Source organism: Aquarana catesbeiana, linkage group LG09 (genome assembly GCF_042186555.1).
Source record: "Aquarana catesbeiana isolate 2022-GZ linkage group LG09, ASM4218655v1, whole genome shotgun sequence".
NCBI lineage: Eukaryota > Metazoa > Chordata > Amphibia > Anura > Ranidae > Aquarana > Aquarana catesbeiana.
Genome location: NC_133332.1, coordinates 109,285,848 through 109,310,023, shown reverse-complemented (window position 1 = coordinate 109,310,023; position 24,176 = coordinate 109,285,848). Strand labels below are relative to the sequence as shown.

Genomic DNA, 24,176 nt, shown 5'->3' with positions numbered 1-24,176 from the left:
GGGGCAGGGGCTAAGCGGCCGACGTGCACGAAGAATGCTGTGCACAGTGCACAGCGCAGGTGAAGAGCTCATTTCCCTATAAAGTTGTTTTCTCTGAAACAAACTGGTGGCTGGTGAAATAAGGACACAGAGCCTATCTGGGGCACGTAAGCTGTATGGCCAGTGTACACAGGCATTTTTAAAGGCATATCTACTCAGCATCAGGCTGAGCAAATTATTAGCGGCATAATACTAATTGCTGGACTAGTGCTCAGCAGTAGATGCATGGTGTTAGTACCTCTGCTTTGTGCTCAGGACTATGTCTTCCCATAATACAAGAGGGATTCTTCAGGGAGAAGTGCAAGGGTCTGAGGATCCTAGTCACGCATCCACATGAACATCTTCCCCTGAAAGACCTGAAGCGACAAACCAAGCTGAGCCATTTAGGCCTTCTAGTGTTGCAACTGCTTCCAACTTTTCAGCCTCTGCATACGTCACTAAGGACTATTTGGCCTCAGCATTAGCTGGATTGGAAGGAAAAATAGCTGAAATAATCGCATCTTCTTCCCAGTCTGGGAGAAAAAGTGATAGATCCCATTCCCCTGCCAACCTTCTGGTTTTGGAACAGGAATGGGCAGAAGATATTGTGTTACCTTTGGAGGATCAGGAAGAGAGACAGACAGATGTCTCCTCCTCTGAGGACTCAGACTCAGAAGAGCCTGTTTCAGCCTCACAATCCCAAAGTTTATTGGTCCAGTCTCTTACAGAATTGGTTCGCTCTGGGTACAAGATGCCCCCAGCAGAGACGGCTGAGGCTTCTTTTTCATCCCTGGGCTCTCTGAAACCCCCACAGAATCCTCATGCTTTTCCTGTACATCCCTTACTCAAAAAGCTAATGTATGCAAACTGGGATCACCCAGACTCACATTTTCTGCCTCCTAAAAGATTTTCTATTCTTTATCCTATGGAAGAAAAATTCACAAAAAAGTGGAATTTGCCGTCAGTTGATGCAGCTATCTCCTCTGTTAATAAAAGTCTGACCTGCCCGGTGGACAATGTTCAGGTGTTTAAGGATCCAGCTGACAAGAGGATGGAAACTTTACTTAAAGCCTCCTATTCCATGGCTGGGGCAGTGGCACAACCTGCAATAGCAGCAATAGATATTTACCAGGCTCTGAAAGATGAGGTTAAGCAGGTCATTAAAGATGTGCCTGCTTGAGAGGAAGGGGCTCAGGATCTAGCTGAGCTGCCAAGGGCCTTGTGTTTCCCAGTTGATGCTATCAAAGACTCTATTCATCAGGCATCCCACCTGGCCCTCCTATTGGTGCACATGAATTCTACGGCTAAAACACTGGTCAGCTGAATCACCATGTAAAAGCTATTGGCTGGTTTTCCCTTTCATGGGGAACAATTGTTTAGGGAAGATTTGGATAAATACATCCAAAAAATGTCAAGTGGTAAAAGTACCCTTCTACCGATTAAAAGGAAGAATAAGCGTTCTTCATACAAAAGAGCTTCCTCTCCAGTGCCAGGACCTCCAGCTTCCAGGCAGTTGCGACGGCCTGCACCTTCAGGGTCAAAGGGTAGGCCTCAAGGCCAAGTACAGGGCCCAAAGAAATCCTGGGGGCAAAAACCTACAAAGCAGAATCCCAAAGCCTCCTTGTGAAGGGGTGCCCCCGCTCGATCGAGTGGGGGGGAAGACGTCTGAGGTTTTTAGGGGCTTGGCAGGAAGAAATTCGAGACAGATGGGTCATCTCTGTAGTAGCCCTAGGATACAAACCAGAATTTCAGAAGTTCCCTCCGGATCACTTTTTGAGTTCCAATGTTCCAAGAGATCCAGAGAAAAGAAGGTCTTTGTTTCTAGCACTAGACCAATTGATGTCTCAGGGAGTAATCATACAGACCCCGTCAGAGTAACAGGGAATGGGGTTCTATTCAAATCTCTTCACAGTACCAAAACTGAATGGAGATGTCAGACCCATTCTAGACCTCAAAAAAGTGAATCAGGTCCCCCCAGCAGTGTCAGAGGGGGAAAGGGACATTCCTCCATGCATACTGTTCAGCACAGCTAGAGGAAATGAGTGATTTTCTCACGTTCCGCCTGTGGGAGATAAAACTAAGCATGTATGGCTGGCCCTACATTGCAACGATCCTTATACCATAAACAGTTGAATTCCAGAAGAATTCCAGGCATGGTATATTATTACATAGTTACACTGGTCCAACTTGGAACAATTTAAAGTGGAATTAAAGGTTCAGCTTTAAAAAAAAAAAAAAACACATATTATACTTACCTGCTCTGTGCTGTGGTTTGCGCAGAGCAGCCTCGGATCCTCTTCTTGGGTCTCCTGCTGGCTCTCCTGGCTCCTCCCCCTTGACCAATGCCCCCAATAGCAAGCAGCTTGCTATGGGGGCGCTGGTACGTGCTCGCTCCTGAGCCTTGCTCTATGCATCCATAAGTCACATAGGGGCTGATTTACTAAAGGCACAGATACTGTTTCAGTTTGAAAAGAATACTTAATCACATGCAAGGAAAATAAAAGCAATTTTTGTTTGCACATGATTGGATAATAGAAACCACTAGAGCTTACTCTCATTTCAGAGCCTCCCTCAGATCTAGAGCAACTGCACTTAAGGTGCACTTGTAGTGCACAGTATATTTGCCTTTAGTAAATCAATCTCATAAAGCCGGCCCCGCTCCCTCCTCATTGGCTCACTGGCTGTGACTGAAAGCAGTGAGAGCCAATGGCTGCGCTGCTGTCTCAGCCAATGAGGAGAGGGAGTCAAAAAAAACCTTCATAGCGATTACAACCACTTTAAGGCCCCGGTCACACCGCTGCGACTTGTCAGGCAATTTGATAGTTTCAAATCGCCTAAAAAGTCGCACCATATTGTCCGCAATGGAAAATGGACAGTTTTTAAAGTAGTTCTTACACTACTTTTTGCAAGTTCAGGTGCGATTTGCATAGACATCTGTGCATAAAGTCGCACAGATGTCTTCCAAGTTGCACCTGAACTCGCACTGACATGCGACTTAGAAATTGTGCAACTTCACTTAAATATATATATATCTATCTAGATATATATCTATATATGTACACTCACCGGCCACTTCATTAGGTAAACCTGTTCAATTGCTTGGTATCACAAATTGCTAATCAGCCAATCACATGGCAGCAACTCAATGTATTTAGGCACCTAGATGTGATGAAGACGACTTGCTGAAGTTCATAAAGAGCATCAGAATGGGGAAGAAATGGAATTTAAGTGACTTTGAGCATAGTGTGGTTGTTGGTGCCAGACGGGGTGGTTTGAGTATTTCAAAAACTGCTGATCTACTGGGATTTTCATGCACAACCATCTCTAGGGTTTACAAAGAATGGTCTGAAAAAGAGAAAATATCTGGTGAGTGGCAGTTGTGTGGATGAAAATGCCTTGCTGAGGTCAGAGGAGAATAGGCAGACTGGTTCAAGATGATAGAAAGACAACAGTAACTCAAATAACCACTCGTTACAACCAAGGTATGCAGAATACCATCTCTGAATGCACAGCACATCGCACCTTGAAGCAGATGGGCTACAGCAGCAGAAGACCGCTCTGGGTGTTACTCCTGTCAGATAAGAACTGGAAACTGAGGCTACAATTTGCACAGGCTCACCAAAATTGCACAATAGAAGATTGGAAAAACCTTGCCTGGTCTGATGAGTCTCGATTTCAGCTGCGACATTCAGATGGTAGGGTCACAATTTGGCATAAACAACATGAAAGCATGGATCCATCCTGCCTTGTATCAACGGTTCAGGCTGGTGGTGTAATGGTGTGAGGGATATGGTGTGGCACACTTTGGGCACCTTAGTACCAACTGAGTATTGTTGCTGACCATGTCCATCCCTTTATGACTACAGTAGAGTGTACACATCTTCTGATGGCTCCTTCCAGCAGGATAATGCACCATGTCACAAAGCTCAAATCATCTCACCACTGGTTTCTTGAACATGAAAATGAGGTGACTGTACTCCAATGGCCCCCACAGTCACCAGATCTCTATCCAATAGAGCACCTTTGGGATGTGGTGGAACGGGAGATACGCATCATGGATGACAAATCTGCAGCAACTGCGTGATGTTATCATGTCACTATGGACCAAAATCTCTGAGGAATGTTTCCAACACCTTGTTGAATCTATGCCACGAAGAATCAAGGCAAAAAGGGGTCTAACCCGGTACTAGCAAGGTGTACCTAATAAAGAGGCTGGTGAGTATATTAATACAAATTTATATATATATATATATACACACACAGATGTATACAATATTAGTATACAATATATACTGTATCTTAATGTATATATATATATATATATGTGTGTGTGTTTTTTTTAATTTTTTATTACTGTGTGCTCGCTTTCTTTATTGCTTGTGGTTTCCTGCATTTCCCCATGATATGATATAAAAGGCAACAAATAAAACAAAAATGTCATAAAACGCAGTAAAGTGCAGCAAAAAGTGCATTATAGACATATTCATGTTGTAAAGCGCTGCGCAAACTGTATAGAAAGTTTTTATGCAATGCAGTTTTTATTCCTGATCTTCACTAAAGACCACTTACCGGCTCTTTCAGCCATCAGAAGCACAATTTCCCCATTCATGCTCAGATGCTGATTGCGATGAATGTGGGAGAACGTCATGGCAGGCTGAGTGGGTAACACATTTCAGGACATCCAGTTGTCATTCTCAGTGAGACATTTGCCCACCTATCACTTATCTAGATATGAACATTAGAATGATCTCCTGTACTTACCACCCTGTGTCTGATTGGCAGTCCCTTTGGGCTGGAGGTCATTGGTATTGTGGCTGTAGGGCCTCCTGTAGAGTAGAGTTCTGCTCCCTGGCTGCACAGCACAGACATTTCTCAGCAGAGAAGACACAGAGGCCAGGCTGAGTCTGGACATTGTTGTGTACAGAGGAGATGAAGGGCAGCCAAATGTACACAGAGGAGTCCTGGGGTGTCAGTCTGCTGAATTCTCCTCTGACAATCTTCCGCCCTGTCAGTGTGCAGTGAAGGAGAAGACAGGAAGTCTGATCTCTGTCATCTCATTGGTTGGCTGTTCTGAGTCATGATAACTCAGTCTGGACAGGATCAGGGGAGGGGCACCCAGCACATACATTACACAGTACATACACAGCACATACATTACACAGTACATACACAGCACATATATTACACAGTACATACACAGCACATATATTACACAGTACATACACAGCACATACATTACACAGTACATACACAGCACATACACAGCACATACATTACACAGTACATACACAGCACATACACAGCACATACATTACACAGTACATACACAGCACATACACAGCACATATATAGCACATACATTACACAGTACATACATTACACAGTACATACACAGCACATACATTACACAGTACATACATTACATTGCACATACAGTACACAGTACATACATTACATTGCACATACAGTACACAGCACATACATTACATTACACATACAGTACATACACAGCACATACATTACATTACAATACACATACAGTACACAGCACATACATTACATTACACATACAGTACATACACAGCACATACATTACATTACATTACACATACAGTACATACACAGCACTTACGTTACATTACACATACATTACACAGTACATACATTACACATACATTACACAGTACATACATTACATTACACATACAGTACACAGTACATACACATCACATACATTACATTACACATACATTACACAGTACATACATTACATTACACATACAGTACACAGTACATACACATCACATACATTACATTACACATACAGTACACAGTACATACACAGCACATACATTACATTACACATACATTACACAGCACATACATTACACAGCACATACATTACACAGCACATACATCACACAGTACATACACGGCACATACATTACACAGTACATACATTACACATACATTACACAGCACATACATTACACAGTACATACATTACACATACATTACACAGCACATACATTACACATACATTACACAGCACATACACAGCACATACATTACACAGTACACACATTACACAGTACACACATTACACAGTACATACATCACACAGCACATACATTACACAGCACATACACAGCACATATATAACACAGCACATACATTACACAGTACATACACAGCACATACATTACACAGTACATACATTACACAGTACATACACAGCACATACACAGCACATACATTACACAGTACATACACAGCACATACACAGCACATATATAGCACATACATTACACAGTACATACATTACACAGTACATACACAGCACATACATTACACAGTACATACATTACATTGCACATACAGTACACAGTACATACATTACATTGCACATACAGTACACAGCACATACATTACATTACACATACAGTACATACACAGCACATACATTACATTACAATACACATACAGTACACAGCACATACATTACATTACACATACAGTACATACACAGCACATACATTACATTACATTACACATACAGTACATACACAGCACTTACGTTACATTACACATACATTACACAGTACATACATTACACATACATTACACAGTACATACATTACATTACACATACAGTACACAGTACATACACATCACATACATTACATTACACATACATTACACAGTACATACATTACATTACACATACATTACACAGTACATACATTACATTACACATACAGTACACAGTACATACACATCACATACATTACATTACACATACAGTACACAGTACATACACAGCACATACATTACATTACACATACATTACACAGCACATACATTACACAGCACATACATTACACAGCACATACATCACACAGTACATACACGGCACATACATTACACAGTACATACATTACACATACATTACACAGCACATACATTACACAGTACATACATTACACATACATTACACAGCACATACATTACACATACATTACACAGCACATACACAGCACATACATTACACAGTACACACATTACACAGTACACACATTACACAGTACATACATCACACAGCACATACATTACACAGCACATACACAGCACATATATAACACAGCACATACATTACACAGTACATACACAGCACATACATTACACAGTACATACATTACACAGTACATACACAGCACATACATTACACAGTACATACATTACACAGTACATACACAGCACATACATTACACAGTACATACATTACACAGTACATACACAGCACATACATCACACAGTACATACACAGCACATACATTACACAGTACATACATTACACAGTACATACACAGCACATACATTACACAGTACATACACAGCACATACATTACACAGTACATACACAGCACATACATTACACAGTACATACACAGCACATACATTACACAGTACATACACAGCACATACATTACACAGCTCATTATTGAATACAGGCAACTTTCTTATTGTTCTCCAAAATACATGTGTGAGCTACTTTTGCAACAAAGTAACCAGTATTCCGCTAGCAATAATATTATTGTAACAAGAGACAAAAACCTGGAATTGTTTTGGAGAAACTTTTGTGTCCACAAGTCAGTTCAAATAATGGTGATCGTACACACAATCTTATCACCCTACTAATGTGTCATTAACTCAACATGATCAAACTGGAGACTGACTGAATTGCCATACCCCCCCCCCCCCGATCGATTTATGGTGGCCATACATACTTCAATTTTATCATCTTATCAATGTACCATGCAATCAAAATGATTGAATCAGGAGCCAATTGAATATCTATAACTTCCCTCTGGATCGATTTTTTGGCGGCCATGTGCGCTTTAATTTTGTTATCCAATCAATGAGTGATTCGATCAAAACAATCAAATCAGAATGCAGGGTCCTGGGTTTAGTAACACGTCATCATATCTAGTGTGCCTCTACCAACTCTACGTTTTAACTATATTAATAATAATTAATATATTATTTAATAATATTATAATCTATTAATATTGGCATGCGTCTTCATTACCAAGAAATTGTGGCAAAAATCAGATCACATTGGGGGTGTCTACTGTCCTGCCATTCATTCAATGTTTTAACATTTTTAAAATATTTTGAATGAAGTGTCACTTTTGTGCACTTCAAATAAAGTTCATACAAAAAAAAAAAAAAAAAGGGAGCTGTGTAATGCACTGAAATGCGCACAACACCGCTCCTTACTGCTGGCTCAGTGCATCTGGAATGGACAGCTGCCATACAGTAAGGCTCCATTCAAACTTCTGCAACTTGTCAAGCAAATTTGGACATCAAACTTGCATGACAAGTCGTTCCCCGTGTTTTCCAAAAATACCCATTCATATATGTGCGACTTAAAGTTGCAGTTACTTCAAAGTAGTTCATGCACAACTTTGGGCCGACTTTCATGCAACTTGAGCACCATCAATGTTAATCATCAGAAGTTGCACAAAAGTCGTACCTGAATATTATACAATGCAACTTGTGTGCGACAGTTGTCCATTATCACTGGTCAACATCAAAGTCGTATCCAACATGCACCCATTCTAAGTTGCATCAACGTTGGCGCAACTTTTGAGTCATACAAGTGTGAATAGAGCTTTAACCGTTCCAGTTTATTGTGCAGCAGCTGTCAGTTCCTATGTGAATGAACACTAATAGAATGTTAAAATGAATGGGCGTGCTCAATACATGCCAGCGTAACAGTCATATAGTTAACAAACCAGCTCTGCCCACACTGCATGGGTTAACTGCTCGTTTTGTCTAGGGATGCAAGGAAAAGATGTACTTACCTGGTCCTTTGATCCTCCAGGAAAACAGTGGGGGACTGTTCCTGCCGTCCTCACATCCAGAGCCGATATTTCATCAGATTAGGCGATCTGTCAGATTTTGTAACGGAAGTGACGTTCCCTCGCTGCCATCTTGCTACACTCAGCACTCGTCCACAGTAAGGATAGAGTGAGAAGGCGGCAAGCGGACATCTTCTTACACCCACCGGAGTCTTGCATCTCACACTTATTTTTTAACAGTAAACTCAGCTTTATATAATGAAATTCAGAATTTGAAATCCGTAAGGCCCCTTTCACACGTACGGACCGTATGTCCGTATTTCATCCATCTGTTTTCGGATGAAATATGGACATACATGCATCCCTATGGAATAGCGGGTGTCAGCAGATGAACATCCGCTGACACCCGATATCATCCGTCCCGCTCTCGTCCGATTCTGCAGACGGAGGAAAATCCTATTTTTCTATCCGTCTGCAGAGCGGATCGGATGAACACGAACAGACGGTCCGTGTTCATCCGATCCCCCATAGGGGAGAGCGGAGATCTGACAGGGCGGTCCACTGTGCAGGGACCGCCCTGTCATCTGCCGGCTCAGCGGGGATCAACGGAGCAATCCCCGCTGAGCAAGCGGATGTTCACGGAGCAGATCATCACGGATCCGTCCCGTGTGAAAAGGGCCTTAGACTGTTTTGAAGTGGAATTTTCAAAGCAGCGGTCTTCTGTCAGATCAGCAAACCTGTGAGATCAGCAGGCTCGCCGCTGCTTTTAAAATTCAACATCTAATCAGTCAGACGGATTTTTAAATCCTGTATTTCACTATATAAGCTAAGTTTACTGTTAAAGTGGGGTTCCACCCAAATTTTGAACATTATCTCTATGCATTCTCTTCCTTGCCTAGATGCTGACATGCTGTGTAAAAAAATTTAAATCGCCGTAATTACCTTTTTTTTTCTAATCTTCTTAGCACTTCCTGGTTTTCCTCCCATGGGAGTAGGCGTGTTTCTAGCCTCTCCCAGACCTCCCACGGTCCCCTGGGAGCTAGTCTCAGGCTTCCCAGCATGCATTGTGCAACAGCGTCATCACAACATCTCGGTGAATGCTGGGAGCACAGCATTCACTGCATCCAGGAAATACATGCTTGTGGGCTTCAAATGCCCACAATGAAGATGGAAACTGCCTTCAGTGAATTTTATAAGTTATTCTTTACAACGAAATCGGAAACAGGCGGACTTATTACACAGAACATGTGAGTAGATAATCATGAGAAGAAAAGTTTGTGAATGAACTCCAAAAAAAAAAACGATAGATAGGTGGACCCCCCGCTTTAAATATAAGTGTGAAATGCATGACACTGGTGGGTGTAACAAGATGCCCGCTTGCCGCCTTCTCAGTGTATCCTTACTGTGGACGAGTGCGAGGTGAAGCAAGATGGCGATGACGGATCATCACTTCCATTACAAAATCTGACGGGTTGCCAAATCTGACGAAACACCTGTATATGGGCGTGATGATGTCAGGAACAGTCCATTCACAAGACTAGTAGCATGCGGGTGGGACAGGAGTGGCAGGGACCAGCCTTCCGCTCTGCGGATTAGGTAAGTATATCTCCACTTCGCAATCCCCTAGACAAAAACAAGCTTTTTTTTTTTTTAATCAAATCCTTTTTATTATTTTATATGAAAACAACATTGACACGATACAGGCAAAACCACAAAAATAGAAATCACACCAAGCCAAAACCTCCAAAAAAGAAAAAAAAAACCCAGACCACCCCCTTCAACAAACCCCACCATCTCACCACCCCCCGCTCACTCATTTAAGCATTTAACCCATGCAGTGCGGGCACAGCCCCACTGCATGGGAAAATACATTTTTTCCCAGAGTTCTTCTTTAACTAATTTCCATCCCTCCTGGCATTTTAACTGGGTCTTAAAGTGGAGTTCCACCCACTTTTACAACTCTTCAGCATCCCTCACTAAACTGTGCACTGTAAACGAATTTGGTTTTTAAAAAAAAATTTTCTCAGCACCTACTGTATATCTGCTGTATTCATTTTTCACTTCCTCCTCCCTGGCCGTGGCCCATTGCATCATTTCCTGTTTGCAATGCCTTCTGGGAAGGGGAGGAAACTTCCTCTGACGCTGCCATTGCTGTGGAAACCTGACCTGAAACCTATTACACCGCTTGTGATGTACTGAGCATGTGCGAGATCTGCAAGGATGAGATCCAGGAAGAAATACAGTCTGCCTTCAGATGCCCAGACTTAAGATGGCCACGGCCTGCTGTAAGTTTATAAAATAACAAACTACTGCTATAAACTAACAAAACAGACCTTAGTTTACAGACTTTACTAGAATACATTAAGCTTGTGTATTATAGGTGTATTTTTACTTAAAAAGTATAATTTCGGCCGGAACACCACTTTAATGCTGGGAGGCAGAATGGCTGTCACAGCAGTCACATGATCAGGAGCATGTCCCGCCAGCCTCCGATTATAAACAGACATAGGTAACTACCTGTGATAGTTCAGTCCATGTGCTGGGAGCATAATTATCTACTCGGTTACCAGGTAGGATTACCTACCTAAAAAACATTATGTAATCAGTGGCATTAGAAGCACTAATACGTGTGAGAAGTTGGTGTTCTTTTTTAGAGAAATAAAACATTTTAGCCAGTTTTACATTATGTGGAGCTTTTTATTTATTGGGAATGGCATTGAATGAGAAGAACCAAAGAAGAGAAGATCAGATTACGGGTTAAGTTATAAATGAGCGCTGAAAGACTTGTTTTTATAAAGAGGTGAATTTGATCCGGTGAGTCTTCAGTGTGCACATAGGTGACATGCATTGAAATGCTGGTTGGAGTGCATGGTGATAATGGTGACTCACTGATAAGTATGGCACGGAAGTGGATTTATTTGCTGGGGTGATCATATAACCTTTCACATGCAATAAAATGTGAAAGTATCAGCTGAAAGTTTTAAAGTATGCTCATAACGTAAAAGAGACTTTTGTAACATTTTTTTTTATTTGGACAATTTTGAAGAAATCATCCACTGTTCCACTGTATGTTTTATGTTTGAGGAGTCTATCAGGGATCACTGTAGAAGGAGTGCGCTGCATTCCTGTATTTATAAATAAGGGGAACCTGTGTTACCAAGTCGTGAATACCCAATCATGTGTAATGGAAATTAAAAAAAAAAAAACTTTATTTACCAACTTTTTTTTTTTTTAGGATTGTGCACGTAAAAAAACTTAATTTTAGGGTCATTACAACAGGAAACATCTAGAACAACATATGCCCAGTTCATCCACAGTACACATTTCATCTAGACATATTTAAACTAACACTGGCCATACTAGAAAATACATACTTTTTTGTAAACTTTTTTCTTGCTTTGGACATCAAATTTAAAAATATTTTTTGACAATATTGACCAAACAACGTTGGGTTTTTTTTTTTTTGTCTCTGAAAAACAGAATGTGCTTCACCTACTAAATGAATATAGACTGTTCCCTTTTTTAAAGTGAATGTTAACAGATTTTAGTAAATAACATGAAGCTGTGTTCACTATTATCAAATAATCACATACAAAAATCCATTTATTCTATTTTTGTTCCCTAATTCCTACTACAAAAGCAAAAATACATTGTTATTATGTATTTAGAAATGAAGTCTACAATTCAGTGCTCACAAGCTACCATCACTCCTAATACACAGTCTGGGCCCAAGGGGGCTTGAGGCCGGGTTCACACCTATGCAAATTGGATGTGACTTTCTCCGCATCCAATTCGCATGACAGGAGATTGTGACCGGTTCTCTCTATGGATCCGGTTCACATATCTCCATTGTGGCTGCAGAGCAGCTTGCCAAGGAGTGCTGTGCATCTTTGACTCCGTTGCATGGCCGAATTTAGGCAAAAATTCTGCCCTGATTTGTCCCTGAAATGGAGATCAGAGACAAACCGGACCCCTGCAGCGAGCCGCTTCCATCAGTGGTGTGAACCCAGCCTGAAACAACACTGGACACATTGAGGGGGGATTTACTAAAACTGGTCCACACAGAATCTGGTGCAGCTGCAAATAGTAACCAAACAGCTTCTTACTTCAGCTTATTCAGTTAAACCATTTGTTACCCCAACACTCCATATTGCTGATATGTGCTTGTTATACCATGTACTTGAAAAAGAAAGTACAGTAAAACCTTGGTTTGAGAGCGTTTTTCAAGACAAGCAAAATTTTTAAATACATTTTGACTTGATACAGTATACAAGTGATGTCTTGATATACAAGTAGCGTCATGTCACAACTGAGTATAAAACAGAAGAGAGGCGCCTCTAAGTGTAGTAATATTGTTACATTTAATGAAGGTACAACATTTACCAACTCACATGGTTGATGATTAAAACAGGCACATCTATGTATGCAGGCATCCGGGGTAAAGTTGTCCACATAGACCGTCCTCCGCACTGCCATCGACTTTATCCCTTCCACTTTGTGCTCCACGAGCGCTTCAAGCCTCGTTTTCAGATCGCAGGGTAGTCTTCCCGGTCACAATTGCAGACTGACAGAGGGGAGAGCCGGTGGTGCTGAGGAACGGTCTATGTGGACAGCTTTAACTCAGATGCCGGCATACTTAGATGTGCCTGTTTTAATTATCAACCATGTGAGTTGCTAAATGTTGTACCTTCATTAAATGTAACCATATTGCTACACTTAGAGGCGCCTCTCTTCTCTTTTATACTCTGTAGCTCCTGCGGGATTTTGCTTCTAATCCCCTTGTGGAGGCTTCCATTTGTGGATGGACATTTTATGGTTACATAACCTGGTCACATTGCTATAATCTTTTTATATGGACTATAAACTCAAGGACCTATGAATAGATGGTTGTGGAACAAATCATTTGAGTTTCCATTTTTTCTTATGGGGAAATTTGCTTTGATATACAAGTGCTTTGGATTGCATGTTTCTGGAACGAATTATGCTCGCAATCCAAGGTTTTACTGTATCCTGTTCCCTTTGTATTGCTTCCTTTATGTGAAATCCCTAGTGTTCCTGCTAGTCCCCTTGCTTTCCTATTAAAAACTGACCACACTAAGCAGGAGAGCACACTGTGATCTCTAGGTATGCTGGGAACTCAGTGTACTCTCCTCCAATAATCAGACTTGTCCTGACACCCCCCCCCCCCCCACTGCACAGCCATTCACTGGGAAGCTCAGTGTGCTGCTGTTTCTCCTACCCCTAGCTCTTATCCAGCTGAGAACAGAGGGAATGTGATCACTTATAAAAACGAGGAAAAAAAAGGTATTTATAATATATATATTTTTTTATATATCTATACAAAAATGTTTCGCCTTTCATTTCTATTTTAAACTGAATGGGTTGTTTTACAAGTTGATCATTTACAATCACTTTAAGCTTTGACAATAAGGCACCGTTCATACTAGTGCGACTTGTCATGCAACTTTGGACACATACATTTCATTGATTTCAATGGCACCAGTTCCAATCTATGCAAATTAAAGTTTCAACGACTTTGAAAAGGTTCCTGCACTACTTTGATGCGACTTTCTTGCGACTTGGGTGGCAAAGAATGTAAAGTCACATCAAAGTTGCACTCGAAATCGTGCGACTTTGGAGTCGCACTAGTGTGAGCAGAGCCTAGAAGCTGATTGGTTGCTATGCACAGCTGCACCAGATTTTGTGTGCACCAGTTTTAGTAAATGTCACCCTTTGCGTTGTGTTGGATACGCTCTGGGTAATTACAGTGAGCAAAATTATAAATGCAACACTTTTGTCTTTGCCCCTATTTTTCATGAGCTGAACTCAAAGATTTTTGACTTTTTCTATATACACAAAAGGCCTATTTCTCTCAAATACTGTTCACAAATCTGTCTAAATCTGTGTTAGTGAGCAATTCTCCTTTGCCGAGATAATCTATCCACCTCACAGGTGTGGCATATCAAGATGCTGATTAGACAGCATGATTATTGCACGGGTGTGCCTTAGCTGGCCACAATAAAAGGGCACTCTAAAATGTGCAGTTTTATCACACAGCACAAGTGTCGCAAGTTTTGAGGGAGCGTGCAATTGGGCAATTGAGCGTGGAATTGGCATGCTGACTGCAGGAATGTCCACCAGGAATGTCCATCTTTAGAAGAGACTTCCTTCTGGGATGACAGCCATGCAGACCAATTTGATGCAGTATGTGGAGTATGGTCTGAGCACTGACAGGCTGACCCTCCACCCTTTCAACCTCTGCAGCAATGCTGGCAGCATTCATATGTCTATTTCCCAAAGACAACCACTGGATATGACGTTGAGCATGTGCACTCAACTTCTTTGGTTGACCATGACGAGGCCTGTTCTGAGTGGAACCTGTCCTATTAAACTGCTGTATGGTCTTGGCCACCGTGCTGCAGCTTAGTTTCAGGGTATTGGCAATCTTCTTATAGCCTAGACCATCTTTATGTAGAGCAACAATTCTTTTTTTCAGATCCTCAGAGTTCTTTGCCATGAGGTACCAAGTTGAACTTCCAGTGACCAGTATGAGAAAGTTAGAGCGATAACACCAAATTTAACACACCTGCTTCTCATTAATACCTGAGACCTTGTAACACTAATGAGTCACATGACACCGGGGAGGGAGAATGGCTAATTGGGCCCAGTTTGGACATTTTCACTTAGGGGTCTACTCACCTTTGTGTTGAGTTATTTTGAGGGGAAGGCAAATTTACGCTGTTATAAAAGCTGTACACTCACTACTTTACATTGTAGCAAAGTGTCATTTCTTCAGTGTTGTCACATGAAAAGATATAATAAAATATTTACAAAAATGTGAGGGGTGTACTCACTTTTGTGAGATACTGTATGCGTGTGTGTGTGTCTGCATACATGTGTGTGTGTGTGTGTGTGTGTGTGTGTGTGTGTGTGTGTGTGTGTGTGTGTGTGTACGTGTGTATGTGTCATATATACACATGTGAGGGGGGCTGAGACTGTACAGGTGTGAGGGGGGCTGAGACTGTACAGGTGTGAGGGGGGCTGAGAGCATACAGGTGTGAGGGGAGGGCTTAAAGCTTACAGGTGTGAGGGGGTCTGTGAGCGTACAGGTGTGAGGGGGGCTGAGAGCGTACAGGTGTGAGGGGGACTGAGAGCGTACAGGTGTGAGGGGGGCTGAGAGCGTACAGGTGTGAGGGGGGCTGAGAGCGTACAGGTGTGAGGGGGCTGCAAGCGTACATGTGTAAAGGGTTGCTGAGAACGTACAGGTATGAGGGGGCTGAGAGTGTACATGTGTAAAGGGGTGCTGAGAGCGTACAGGTATGAGGGGGCTGAGAGTGTACATGTGTAAAGGGGTGTTGAGAGCGTACAGGTATGAGGGGGCTGAGAGTGTACATGTGTAAAGGGGTGCTGAGAGCGTACAGGTCTGAGGGGGCTCAGAGTGTACATGTGTAAAGGGGTGTTGAGAGCGTACAGGTATGAGGGGGCTGAGAGTGTACATGTGTAAAGGGGTGCTGAGAACGTACAGGTATGAGGGGGCTGAGAGTGTACATGTGTAAAGGGGTGCTGAGAGCGTACAGGTCTGAGGGGGCTGAGACAGTACATGTGTAAAGGGGTGCTGAGAACGTACAGGTTTGAGGGGGCTGAGAGAGTACATGTGTGAGGGGGCTGAGAGAGTACATGTGTGAGGGGGCTGAGAGAGTACAGGTATGAGGGGGCTGAGAACGTACAGGTTTGAGGGTGCTGTGAGTGTACAGGTGTGAGGGGGCTGAGAGAGTACAGGTATGAGGGGGCTGAGAACGTACAGGTTTGAGGGTGCTGTGAGTGTACAGGTGTCAGGGGGCTGAGAGAGTACAGGTATGAGGGGGCTGAGAACGTACAGGTTTGAGGGTGCTGTGAGTGTACAGGTGTGAGGGGGCTGAGAGAGTACAGGTGCTGGTTTGGGATGTCTCTTTTGGGTAAAATCCTGTGACGTGTCATGAGGATAAACATTGCAGTTTTGGTTACTGACCCCCCGTTTCCCTCATGAAGACTGAGGAGAAGAATACATTCAAAACCTTCACCATCTCATCATCCTTTGTAGTATAGTGAAAACAGCCTAACTGTTCCAGGTCAGTAAATCACAAAGTATTAGACCTGATGCACACAGAGCTTAGAAAACATTGCTTATACAGGTGTTGAGGGTTTTTTCAGCCTGTTAGAACACCTCTAGGTAAGCCTATGTGTTCATGCACATATAGGTATTTATGGGCATATTAGAAGAGGAGGGTTTACAGGAAGGAAAAAAACACCAAAGGTACATTCGGGAGAGGAGCTGAAGAGCTTAAAGAGCGTGGAGCGTGCAAACATGCACATAAACGCTAGACAAGTCTAGAGTTGGAGCATTAATGCATTACAATGGCCAGAATAAATGATGATTCTGGCCAAAAGCATGCATTAAAGCAGAACTCCAGCCAAATATTTTTTTTTCCATGTCCTTGTTGCTGATCTCCTACCTTCACCAACTTGGCCATCCATGTTCTTCTGAGCTCTGTAATTCTTTTGTGATAGGCTGCTGACTTCCTGTTTGTAAGACCGCTGACTTCTATCCTTCTCCTAAGCTCAGCCAGCGGTCAGACACGCCCCGTTGTAGTCCTCTGAAAACGAGCAGGGAGGAAGCAGACATGTTGTGGGTGGAAGGGGTCTCACAGCCCCCAGTCTGTGCCGCCAATGGAGGAGGTGTCCTCCTTCTCCTCCCTCCTCCTCCTCTGCTCCTGCCAGCAATCCCCCCTTCCACTCCACCCCCCCCGCCCCTGCCGCACCTCCCCTGCTGTTTCCGTGCTGCAGAGTGGGGATTACAATCAGTAATTACTTGTATGACACAGCAGGGATCTCCCACTGTGTCAGGTATTGTTATATGAGAACACTGATCGCTGATCCCCCGCCATTATAGGAACAGTGTGCTGTCACTCTTAATAATGGTGGGGGGCGGGGCATCAGCGATTGGTGTTCTCACATACAATACTTGACACAGTGGGCGATCCCCACTGTGTCATACAAGTGATTTCTGATAATAATCACCGCTCTTCACTGATGGTCCCTGATATTGTGGTCCCTGACATTGTGGTCCCTGACATAATGGTCCCTGACATGGTGATCCCATGGTGGTCCACTGCATGGTGGTCCCTGACAAGTGGCACTGGTGGTCCCTAACATGGTGATCCCTGACAAGCAGCACTGGTGGTCCCTGACATGGTGGTCCCTGACAAGCGACACTGGTGGTCCCTGACATGGTGGTCCCTAACATTTGGCACTGGTGGTCCCTGACATGGTGGTCCCTGACAAATGACACTGGTGGTCCCTGACATGGTGGTCCCTGACATTTGGCACTGGTAGTCCCTAGCATAGTGGTCCCTGACATTCGGCACTGGTGGTCACTGACATGGTGGTCCCTGACATGGTGGTCCCTGACATTCGGCATTGGTGGACACTGATAAGCTGCACTGGTTTGCATTTCTATTAAATGCATTACATTTATTAATTTAATTTAAATGTATTTATTAAATTAATATGATATTAATATGCATTTATATTAAAATGCTTTGCATATATAAGGCTGTAACCTATCATACCCTGTGTCATGTATGGCTTGCTGGCTGCAGAATGAGGGGTGTGATGTATGGTAAAGTGGGCGAGTTCACATTTACATGTACAAGCCTAATGTACCCTCCCACATTTACTCCCATCCCAAGGATTCATGGGAAATGTAGGCTTATGAAATCTCTGTTCTAAGAGATCCTCACAGCCAGAAAAGATGATGCAATTTTTGAATCACAGAGCTGACTTCCTAAAAATTCAATCAGTCATATCTCTTAAATGGTAATAAATGTCACAAATGTAATAACTGTTTAGTGTTTTGTGTGGGGGGTGTACTAATGGTGGATTTTTTTGAAAATCCCAGAGTTCTGCTTTAATGCTCAAACAATAAATGCACCTAAACTTGCAGTACTCAGCTTTTTGCATTTTTCTGCCAGGAGTTCTGGTGTTCAGGGGGGGCTTTTACAGATGCCCTATGTGCATGAGGTCATAAAGCCAAGGGACAGCCAGGCATATAGCATTTTCAGAAGTACGTCATCAACGGCAGCTCACTCGTTTCTCTTTTTAAATGTTTTTATTTTAGATATATCTACAGAGGTCTCTCTGCTTCTCTTTTAAGATCACAGCACAGATAATCCTGAAACAATTAGAATACAAGTAATAAAGAAAATGAAATGATTCTGGGAGATCAGTAACACGGATTGTGCGTAAGGTAGGAAGATGCGAGGCGATGATATATGGGAGACAGATGGTAATGTCTGCATCTCATCAGATACCCAAAGCCCATCTCCCGAGGGCAAATCAGACCTCTTTGAGCACATGCAGCAGTTATTTTTTGTCTGAGCACCAATTTAATGACATTATAGAGAAACTTGCTGCTAATAATGACTTTGTTCTTTGCCTCCCACAAGAAATATACATAATGAGAGGAAACATAATGCATCAAATGTTCAACCTAATTTGCTGGTAATCCAATAAAATAAATGAAGCCTGTTTTGAGACTCAAATTTACTCGAAGATGCAAAATAAAGTTCTTTTTTTTCAGGTACTCCAGACACTCATCAGCATATCATTGATGTAACTGCTAGAGAGTTGCTAACACTCCCAAATACAATATCAATTCAACGCAATTAAATTGAAAGAACTCTACTAAGAGCTTTCATATTATCTTCTGCATGAAATAAATCATAATAATTCTTGAAATTCTGCAAACTACTGTATAAAATATATGCCATCCCTAGCATCTCGTAAGAAAGGTTGGCAATAGACGATAAAGGGTGGCCTAAACATATAGGCACAATTCACATGGCCTCTCATTTATGTCAGAACCAGGGGGTCCATAAACATGCACACTCAGCTTGGTCATATTTATTCCATGGAGAGGGAATGATTGTGTTGCTACAAAGACAGGGAGAGCAATTGCCAAATATCTTCAATGCTGGCTTATCAAGTAGAAAATAGATAGATCCCATTACAACCCTATAAAGCCGTACTCTTGGGGTAAAGCAGAAACACCAAATTGCTACTAGTATCAAAGTTTATCATGTTACCATAGCTTTCTTTACTCTCTCTCTCTCTCTCCCTTCTCCTTCTCTCTCCCCCTTCTCCCTCTCTACCCTTTATTTTTCTCTCTGTCTCTTTCCCTTCTTTCTCCCCTTTCTTTTCTCTCTCTTCCTCCCTCACTTCTCCCTCCCCCTTTCTATCTCTCATTATTCTCTATCTCACCCCATTTTCTCTCTCCCTGTCTGACCCCCTTCTCCTCCTGCCTCTTTTCTCTCTCACCACCTTCTCCCTCTCCCCTTTTCTTTCCCCTCCTTCTCTCATTCTCTCTCTGTCACTCCCCTTTCTCTTTCTCTCCCCTATTTATTCTCTCACTAAGCCTTCTCTGTCTCTCCTCCTTTTCTATCTCTCTGTCTGTATCTTCCCATTCTCTCCCTCTCCCCTATTCTCCTGCTGTCCCTCCTCCCTTCTCTCTCTTCTGTCTCTCTCCCCTTTCCACTTCTCCCTCCCCTTCTCTCACACCCCTTTCTTTCTAATTCTTCTCGCTCTTTTGCTTTCTATTTCCCACCTTCTCTCTCAACCCTCCCCTCTCTCCCTCTCTTCCTCTCTCCCTCCCTCCCTCTCTTCCTCTCTCCCTCTCTTCTCTCTTCCTCTCTCCCTCCCTCCCTCTCTTCCTCTCTCCCTCTCTTCCTCTCTTCCCCTCTCCCTCTCTTCCTCTCTCCCTCTCATCCTATCTCCCTCTCATCCTATCTCCCTCTCTCCCTCTCTCCCCCTCTCCCCCTCTCTTCCTCTTTCCCTCTCTTCCTCTCTCCCTCTCTTGCCATCTCCCTCTCTTCCTATCTCCCTCTCTTCCTCCCTCCCTCTCTCCTTCTCTTCCTCTCTCCCTCTCTCCCTCTATTCCTCTCTCCCTCTCTTCCTCTATTCCTCTCTCCCTCTATTCCTGTCTCCCTATCTTCCTATCTCTCCCTATTCCTCTCTCCCTCTCTCTCCCTCACTCCCTCTATTCCTCTCTCCCTCTATTCCTCTATTCCTCTCTCCCTCTCTCACTCTATTCCTCTATTCCTCTCTCCCTCTATTCCTCTATTCCTCTATTCCTCTCTCCCTCTCTCTCTCTATTCCTCTCTCCCTCTATTCCTCTATTCCTCTCTCCCTCTCTCCCTCTATTCCTCTCTCCCTATCTCCCTCTATTCCTCTCTCCCTCTCTCTCTCTATTCCTCTCTCCCTATCTCCCTCTCTCCCCTCTTCCTATATCCCTCTTTGAAAGCGTTAACTTTTTTTTTTTTTTAATAACAAACATGTCATACTTTCCTTCTCTGGTTTTGCACAGAGCAGCCCCAGTCCTCCTCTTCTGGGGTTCCCCAGCTGATGCTTCTGGCTCCTCCCCCTTCCTCATACCCCACTATCAAGTCACTTGCTAAAGGAGATACTCGTGGGGGCTCACTCCTGAGCTTTGCTGTCTGCATCTCTAGACACAGACAGCAGTGCTTTGCCCCACAGCCTTCTCTCTCATCATAGGATTTGACTGATAGCAGCAGCATCAGGATCTAATGGTTCCTGCTGCTATCAATCTGCCCTATGAGGAGGGAGAGAGCCACTGGTCTCATGGACAATTCTGGATTTAGATCGGGCTCAGGTAAGTATAATGGGAGGCTGGGGGGGATCCTGGGCACAGAAAGGTTTTTTACTTTAACACAGAGATTGCATTTTGCTGCAGCTTAAGATTGCAAGCTATTGCTCAGTCTGCCTTCTACTAGGACCCCCAGATCTTTCTCCATCCTTGATTTCCACAGAGTTTCTCCCTATAGTGAGTTGCTTGTGTTTATGTTTTTAACCCCCAAGTGCATCACCTTACATTTCTATACATTAAACCTCATCTGCCATGTGGTTGCCCATTCCATTATTTTGTTCAGGGCTTTCTGTAAAATTTCTACATCCTGGTGTGAAGTTATTGCCCTGCCTATTTTTGTGTCGTCTGCAAAAGCTGAGATTGAGCTATTTATTCCATACTCTATATCATTTATGAATGAATTAAACAGAATGGTCCCAAGACAGAGCCTTGGGGTAACCCGCTTACCACTCCAGATCAGTCTGAGTACACGTTATTTATTGCCACCCTTTGGACCCGGCACTGCAACCGGTTTTCTATCCAAGAACAAACCTTATGGTCCAAGCCTGCAGACCAAAGCTTGTAGATTAAACATTTATGGGAACTATATCGAATGCTTTTGCAAAATTCAGATATACCACATCCACAGGCCTCCCCCTATCTAGATGGCAGCTCACTTCCTTGTAGAATGGTAACAGATTGGTCTGGCAGGAAGGACCTTTTGGTAATCCCATGCTGATTGCTACTAATGATCAGTGGCGGCTGGTGTTTTCTTCTTTTAGGGGGGCAGAAAACAGCCACCCCCTGCCCTCACCTGGCTGGCCAGCGGCAACCCCCCAGAGGAGAGTCGAGACAACAAAGCAAAGCAAAGCCCCGCACTTACCCCATCTAAGAAGCGGGCGGGCAGCGTGTCCGGCAGCTTTTTACCTCCTCCTGTGGTGTGGATCACAGCGGCTTCCACCATGCATCCCCCTCCTAGGCATCCAATAGGATTGCCTGACCTTTCAGCCAATCGGGAAACAAGTATCAGACCGGCGCTTCCTGATTGGCGGAGAGGCGATTCATTTGCTTTTCTAACACACCTGGGTGGGCTCCGAGCGCAATGCTCTGCACCACGAGTCCCCCCTATTTTGAAGCCTATTAGAGCCTATGGCTCTAATCAGATGCCTCAAAAAACACCCCCGCCGCTGTAATTTATGCGTCCGGTATCCTGAAAGGGGCTGGATGCATGAATTTAATCATATAGGGGGTGGCATGGATAAAGGGGGCATGCCCGTGCGCCCTTAATAGACGGGCCGCCCCTGCTAATGATACTGTTTTTGTTGCAAATTTTGGGATATAGTCCCTTATCATCCCCTCCAATAATTTACCTACTATTGCTGTTAGGCTGACAAGCCTGTAGTTTCCAGGAATATGTCTCTGCCCTTTTTTGAATATTGGTACCCCAATGGCATTTCTCCAATCAGCTGGTCATCATGATGCCCACCACCTGCCAACTTGCTGAAAAAAAAAATCCGGACCAACCTGGAACACATAAAAATCCCAATGGTACTCATAGCTGAATGACATCCCCCAAAGGGGCAGGGATAGTGGTGACATCATAATATTACCATGACCATATTGTCAATAAATATATAAATATGGCCAAATGATTGTTAAGTCAAAAATAAGTAATGTGCATAATTTGTAGGCATTCTAAAACAGAAAGTGTGTTTCTGGCTGGATCACCTGGGGGGAAAAAAAGGCAAAAAATGGCAAGCTGCAAAATATTACATTGTTGCTTTTGGGTTTAATTAAGTGCTAAATGCTAAATTTAAATATTAGAGTTTTATGTTATGGGCTTAAATGCAACTATAGCGTAGCAGAGTTTTTCCTATTTACAAACATGTCCAGTAATTACAGATGATAGTAAAGTGTAATGTCTCCTTCTGCTGAGTTGCAACTCTGATTGACAGTTCTTTGCATAAACAATGGAATGTCCCACATGCTGTGTCATACTGAATCACAAGATGTTCTTTCACTCAAGTCAACATACCTACATTGTGAGAAAGTCATCACCCCATTTAGTCTTGTCATCTTGGAATAGCCACCTTCTGAAAATGCTGACTGCCTGGCTTTTCTGCCTAAACTGTGGTTGCAATTCTTTCCTACTCACCGGCTTCCAATATTGACTTCCTATAGTGCTCTGGGATGCCATGTGACTGAATACTAAGACCCCTTTCACACTGAGGCGCTTTTCAGGCGCTTTCACGCTAAAAAAAAGCACCTGAAAAGCTCACAAAAAAAAAACATTTCCATTAAAATCAAATAATGCTTTCACATTGGGGCAGTGCACTGGCAAGGTGGTGAAAAAAACGCCCCTCTCCATTGAAATGAATGGAAAGCTCTTCAAAAGTGCCTGAAAAGCTCTTCAAAAGTGCTCAGTGTTTTACTGGCAGTTTAGAAGCGCCTCAGTGTGAAAGGGGCCTTAGGCTGGATTCACACCTATGCAGTTTTAGTGCTTTTTGCATTTTGCAGATTTGCTCTACGGTCCATTTAACATGGTTTCCTATGGAACACGTTCTGTAGTACAAATCTGCAAAATGCAAAAAGCACTAAAAATGCATAGGTGTGAA

General features: G+C 43.0%; 1 protein-coding gene across 1 annotated transcript in view; it reads right to left on the bottom strand.

Moving 5' to 3' along the window:
- Nucleotides 1-5,081, bottom strand: part of LOC141108000 (protein FAM162B-like) — a 39,587-nt gene extending 34,506 nt beyond the window's left edge. The window contains exon 1 of the mRNA XM_073599144.1: nucleotides 4,780-5,081. Coding sequence (XP_073455245.1) covers nucleotides 4,780-4,930 — 151 coding nt within the window. The 5' untranslated portion in view covers nucleotides 4,931-5,081. The remainder of the gene's footprint in view (nucleotides 1-4,779) is intronic.
- Between the last annotated feature and the right edge of the window lie 19,095 nt (nucleotides 5,082-24,176).